A 6,487-nucleotide genomic window follows, 5' to 3' on the forward strand; every position below is an offset into this window, starting at 1 on the left:
TTAAAAATTTGATTTAACTTCAGGCAGGTTCCTGTGCCCATCGTTACACCCATAGCTCCTTTTTCCCCACAGTTCTAGGGTACCGCTCGGTTCTCAGCCCAGCTCCGGACTTGAAGGCAGGGGCTGGGACTTGTCGGGCTTGATGCGCGAGCCACACCCGCGATTCCCCTCCTTCAGCATTGCTGAGTTTTACACCTCGGGAGCCTGTAATTTTATCTTTTACTGGCTGCAGTTGGAAAGCTGTCATCTCTTCTGAGGCTGCAAGGCTCCACTCTGGATTTTCTCCACATCCTTTCATTCTTGCTCACCCACCAGGCGATTCTCTCCTGAGCTCACGAAGCCCAAATACACAGCCGACAGCGAACAGCACGATGACGGTTTGCTGTCCAACATCTTATTCTAGGGCAGATCAAAAACTGAATCCCAAATATCACAGGGAGCCATTTAACCACCAATTTCCTCACTGCTTGTATTAGGCTGGGCTCTCCAGAGGAACAGAACCAGGGGGTATACAGAAAGAGAGCTATTACTAGGAACTGGCTCGCGTGGTTATGGGGCCCATGATCTGCTGTCAGCGAGCTGCAGGCCCATGGAGTCCATGGCGTAGCTCTGGCTCGGGTCTGAGTCTGAAGGCAGGAAAGGACGGATGTCCCAGCTCACAGGCAGTCGGGCGGAGAGAGCGCATTCTCCCTCACTCCTATTCTATTCAGGCCTCCTAAGGAATGGACAAGGGCCACCGCACCGGGGAGGACGGTCTGCTTCACTCAGTCCATGGTTCAAACATTAATCTCATCCAGCAAACCCTCGGAGAGGTGCCCAGAGTCCTGTTTGGCCCAAAGTCTGGGCCCTGCGGCCCCGGTAACTTTCCTTACCCGGGTCGCTCTCTCCGGCCTCGAGCAGAGCCCCCGCTGCCTGGCAGCTGGCTCTGGGCCAAGGCCACGTGTTCCACGTCTGCACTTGTGGTGGTGTTTCGCTGTGTCGGTCAGCGCGAGCCAGACTGTGCTGGGGTGGTAAACGAGCCTGACTCTCAGCGACTTCAAGGCAAGCTTTATTTCCTGCTCCTGCGAGCGCTCAGTGTGGGTCCAAGTAAGGCCCTCGCCCAGGGGCCCCAGGCGGACTCCCCTAACGTGGGCTTCCATGGTTGCCACAGGAAGTGTGGCAAGTCTCTTGTCGCAGCGAGCCCCCAATCACGTCTGACTTCAAGGTGGCGGGGAAGTGCCTTCCGTGCACTTGCGCAGGAAGAGGAGAGCAGGTGTCCTGGTGAACAGCACAAATAACTATTGCAGAGTCAAGTGGATGAGTTCAGGGAACTGGCGGGTTTACAGAGGACAGTGGGAGATGACCTGCAGGAGGCGGCCAGGAGCCAGGAGGGTACCTCCAGCACCCCTAGGCTCCACATATTGGATAAGTGGGTGTGGAAGAGAACCCAGCCTCCCCCTGAAACTCACAGAAGAAGACTTTCCACCCTTATTTCTATGTAAAGCAAAATTCTGTTTGTACCCTCCTCCATCTTGGCCAGTAAGGGACCCTGTCGAGACTTCCTTCTTCTTTGAAATGCTAACTCCCACGACAAGACAGGGAGGAGGGCACTGGGGGCCTCAGAAGCTCCAGGAGAGAGCTAGGAGGGAACCCTGACCTGGGAGGGCTCTCAGAGAGCAGAGCGGGAGGGACGAGAAGGAGCCAGAGGGGATGATCCACGTGGAAGGGGCTACAGAGGGGCTGTGGTGCAGGGGCTGGCGTAGGACGCCCGATGTCTCTGTTCTGTTAGGGGAACAGTGCAGTGGTCATTGCAGCTAAATCACAGGAACTACCTGACCACAGGTACCACCTCTCTCTGCTCTGATGTCCTCATCTTTCCGTGGGGTGGACGGAGGCAGGAAGGAAAGCATGTAATTTCAGGAAGGCCCTGGCCAATGGGGGGTACTGCCTCCTCCCAAGGCTCCTCTGAGCGATCTGCTTTCTGGGTACCCCTGGATCCTTCCTCTCAAGCTCCTTGGCCCTTATATAAAATGATGGGGGATGGGGGGGGGTGGGGCTGCACAAGTATGCTTGCCCCGTGCTCCAGAGCTGCTGCCAAATGCCCTGGAGTCCTCCTGTCTCCCACCACAGCCACCTCCTCACATCACAGAGCGCCCAGTGTTCCTGTTCCTGGGGGACCCTGGGGAGAGGGCCTGGAAGGCTCCTTGGGGGCAGGCAACGCAGACTGCTGGGTCCTGATCTGCAACCACGAAATGTAACTGAAAGTTCAGTCTCTTAACCCAATGCCAACCCAAATAAGGAGAACACGGACTTGAGTGAAAAAGGAAAGGCTTTTCTTTCTTTGCCAGGCAGAGGGAGCACAGCAAGGGCCAGTGCTTCAAAAGTTGCTAGCTCCCTTTTAAGAAACGGGTGGGGGTTTTTATTTGGGGTTTTAGGTAGGGGAGGGGGCGGTGGCCTTCTTGGTCAGCATTTCCCATCGGCCTGTGTCTGGGGCTGCTCCCAGCAGAGGAGACAAAGGATTTCTCAGCTGAGTGTCCCTGGATGTATGTCTCCGTGGTGGAGGGTACACTCTGGCGTCAGGAAGCTGAGGAGTTGGGCCCGGGAGGTTTCAGTTTCCTGATGTTCTCTGGACGTTAGTTTCTCTGTAAAAGAAGCTCGAGGGCCTGTGATGAGCCGCAGCTTTAGTGGGAGCCCAGTGCCAGCCCACCGGGGCTTGAACAATGTGTAACTTCTATTTGTTGGTAAAGCCCAGGGAGTCACAGGTTAAAGAGACAGACGTTTACACATGAGTATAACTAAAGACCCAGCGACCTGGGAATGTGTGCTTCTAGTTTTAACCCCATGCATGCTGGGGTCACTGTAGGGGAACTGATAGCAGGGATGGTATCAAGTAAGAGCGTGTCACAGCAACACCCAGACCCCACCTGCGGCCTGGAGGCAGAAGGAGGAAAGAACAACAGACTTCAGAGAGGAGGCGTGGAACTGCCCAGGTGTGGGCTCTGGGGGTGGGGGTGGAGGGACTCCCTCGGGGCCTGGAGTGTGGAGTCCCAGTGAGGGCCTGGTGGGGGCCCTGCCTGGGGACAGTGAGGTTCTGCAGCAGGCTTGGGGCTGGGCTGGGGGAGAGGATGGGTGACTGTCAGGCTGGGGAAACGTCCCCAGGGCCAATCCACAGCCCTAAAGGAAGAGGTGGGTCAGCAGAGACAGGACCTGACCTGACTGCCTGGGACAGGAAGCCCCCCTTAGACCACAGCCCTTCCTCCAACCCTGCCTGAGAGTAACTTGAGACTCAGTCATTTGTTCCACCTTCCTAGTTCCAGCCAATTCACCAATTTACGAAAGACCATGAAATAGAAGCTTCTGAGAAAGCAGAACTACTGAGTTGAGATGTGGAAAGGGGACCCAGAGATGGGGCCTGAGCTACACCAAGGACCATCCTCCTGCATCCGGTCCTCACTGCACAAATGATCATAGCTCCACATCGTGACCACACTTTCCAGCCCTTCTTCACTGGCTTCCAGATCATTGTCCCATAACATAAGACATGTCCGGGGACGAGAAAGGGGTGGTTGTGATGGGGGCACCCCAAGGCTCAGCTCCCATGACAACCACCGTGATCAACATCCACAGCGAGCCCCCCATTCGCGACCATGTCATCTGGTCCCTGTTCAACACGCTCTTCATGAACTGGTGCTGCCTGGGCTTCGTGGCATTTGCCTTCTCCGTGAAGATGGGTGGGTGCGTGGGGGATTCCCCAGAAAGTGTGTGTCTGCCGGCTAGGTCCCCACCCAGATGGCACCTGGGGTGTGGGAGGCCTTGTGTGTGTGTGTGTGTGGGTGCGCGCATAGATCACAATGAGGCTGCATGAGGTGCACAGCCATGGCCAGGGTCTGACTTTGTCCCCAGGACTCCAGGGAATTCCTCTATTGATCAAACGAGAAATTGCATCCCTCAGACTCAGGATGGGGCTCCAAGGATCTCTCAGAAGGAACAAAGGGACTCACAGGGAATGCTGCCCCATTGCGGGGGCGAGCAGCCAGTGAAGAGGCCAGAGCAGAGGGAGGAGGAGCCTGAGGCCTCCTGGAGAGGCTGAGTCTGTGAGGAAGGAGATGGAGGCCCAGATGGGAGGGCCCACGGGGCACGGTGCTGCTCAGGCTCCAGGGGACGGGACGGGGTGGCCCCATCTGGGTGAAGAGCAGGTGCAGGCCCCTCTGGGCAGGGACCAGGCAGGGAAGGACCTGAGTCACCTCAGCTGGCTCTCCCAGACCCCCTCCAGGTCCCTCTCACTGTGTCTTCTCCCCCAGTCTAGGGACTGGAAGATGGTGGGTGATATGACTGGGGCCCGGAGCTACGCGTCCACTGCCAGGAGCCTGAACGTTGCTGCCTTGGTCCTGGGCGTTGCTGTGACTATCGTTTTCATCGGTATTTTCGCTGCTAGCGCTAGTGTCATTTACTACCAGATTTCCGGGCATCCGGACGGTGACATCTAGCCGCTCACAGCCTGGCCCCGGCCCCATCTCACCTTGCTGGCCCAGCATCCTGAGCTGTTGGCCCTAACCCCTCACCCCACGCCTTTCCACAGCACCATGTACAGACATACCTGCCTACACCTGGATTCAATAAAGTTCACTTGCATGTGATGGTGCAGTGATGTCCCTGGGGGGGCCTGTGGAGAGTCCCCAGCTGCCCCTGAGACGGAGCCACCTCCTCCCTGCCCACCTGCTGTGCTGCTCTGGAGGGTGGGGCATGTCCTCAGGTTTTCTTGGTTACTGGCCTCCTGCTGGGAGCCATGGCTGGACCAGGGTCCTAGGATGGGTGTCCCTCCTTCCCCAATGTCTGCACCCTGTTGCAAGAGCACACTGTGTCCCCACTCCCACTGGCCCTCTCAGCTGGCTGGGAGCAGCGGTGCTGTGTCAATGCGGGCACTCAGACCCTGTGGGAAGTCATGGGTTTTGTATCTGTGGGCGAGGCTGATGGAGCCGCAGCCCTCCCAGCCCACCCTGGGCGATCCAGCTGCTGCTGCATCCTGCTGTTGCCTCGTCCAGCCCACCAGGCTCTGTCCTGGTGTCCTTGCTCCTCTGCAGGTGAGGGGTGGGGTCACCAGTGTCCTCAGGAGGGACAGGGGCCAGCTGGAGAAGTGAGGAGCAGCCATCCTCAGCGTTAAGCCCTTTCTAGTCCTGGCCAACTACCTGAACAAAACCGTGCCCTGACCAGGAGATCTGCTCCCTTACCTGGTTCCACGATGGCCCCTGGATGTGTGGGCACTTGGGGATGCCCCAGGGCAGACCTTGCCCACAACCAGCTGGGCAGGTGCAGTGAGGGCTGGGGAGGCCACAGCCCCCTATCCTCCCTGTGCACCGGGACCCCAGCTGTGGATCCTCCACACCCCTCAGCCACATCCTGTTATCTGACTCCAAAAGCAGTCCCCCAGCTCCAGAAGGTAGCTGGCAGATTGGGGTCCTCGGGGTGGGACGTGAGTGTGCACGAGGCACACCTCCTTTCCCCATCGTCCTCTGTGTGGGAGCACGCAGGAGGACAGGCCCAAGGAAGGTAGGTCCTGGGGGAGGAAACACTGCCAGACCCACCCCTCTGGGTCTGAGAGGGACTTACTCTGAGTTGGGAAGGACCTGGGGGTCAACTGATGACGCACAGCCCAGACCCCACTCAGGCGACCCCGACCCAGGCCCGGCAGACAGGGCCAGTCAGACCTTCCCGCATCTGACAAACCCTCTGTCAGCACGTCCACACCCTGAGCCTCTCGGTCCCACCTCCACCACCTGGCAGCACATCTCCTGTGTCCTCCTCACCTAGTGGGGCCTCGCTTTCCCACGTTTCCTGGCGCCTCCTCAGGGCGAGTGCCTCATCTCTCACTGTCCTGCCTGGGCTTCCATCCCGACTTCCAGGCTAGAGCATGTAATGCTGACCGGCAGGAGAGCTGGGGACACCCCACTCGCCAGGTGGAGGGTGAGGGCCATCACTCCGTGCAGGAAATGGTGGCCTCCTCTGCCCCAGGACTGATTCTGGGAGACGCCCACAGGGAAGCAGGGCAGTGCCAGTGGAGCCTGGAGGCCAGGGGATCAATGATCTCCTCCCAGCACGTGAGAGTGGCAGCCACAGGACCTGACCAGCAGAGGGTCCTAGAGACGTTCATAGACTGTGTCCCTGGGGGTGAAATAGAAGGACAGAAAACAGGATGCCCCTCAGCCTCCCCCAGCCGAGGAAGCAAGGATGGCAGACCAGGAAACTGATGCAAGAGCTCAATACAACTTGTTACCCTGGGCCTCTGTGGTGAACTGGTCTTCAGACCTGACCCCACAACTGAATGAGGGTAGAGCCCTCAGGGGGAAGGACGCTGTCACATCACGGCTGTGTGCAAAGGCCCATCCCTCGGGCTGCCCTCAGAGGAGCACATGGCTGGTCCTTGGTGATGGACCCTGAGGAGAAGGGCATCAAGACATGGTAGGAGTGTTGGACTCAGGGCCCAGGTCATCATCTCGACAGGCAAAGCATC

At 58.3% G+C, this 6,487-nt stretch overlaps 1 protein-coding gene across 1 annotated transcript; it reads left to right on the forward strand.

Annotated features, from left to right (window-relative positions):
- The first annotated feature begins 3,520 nt into the window (after window positions 1-3,520).
- Window positions 3,521-4,466, forward strand: LOC124233203 (interferon-induced transmembrane protein 1-like). The gene is made up of 2 exons (XM_046650372.1): window positions 3,521-3,718; window positions 4,281-4,466. The coding sequence occupies exons 1-2, from the start codon at window positions 3,521-3,523 to the stop codon at window positions 4,464-4,466; spliced, it is 384 nt and encodes a 127-aa protein (XP_046506328.1).
- The last annotated feature ends 2,021 nt before the right edge of the window (window positions 4,467-6,487 follow it).

Source organism: Equus quagga, unplaced genomic scaffold (genome assembly GCF_021613505.1).
Source record: "Equus quagga isolate Etosha38 unplaced genomic scaffold, UCLA_HA_Equagga_1.0 160577_RagTag, whole genome shotgun sequence".
Taxonomy (NCBI): domain Eukaryota; kingdom Metazoa; phylum Chordata; class Mammalia; order Perissodactyla; family Equidae; genus Equus; species Equus quagga.

Bases quoted from the DNA above. Each gene is read 5' to 3' on its own strand.
- LOC124233203 (XM_046650372.1), top strand. From the start codon at position 3,521: ATGTCCGGGGACGAGAAAGGGGTGGTTGTGATGGGGGCACCCCAAGGC. The intron at 3,719-4,280 runs GTGGGGGATTCC...CTTCTCCCCCAG, and splicing joins CCGTGAAGATGGGTGGGTGC to TCTAGGGACTGGAAGATGGT.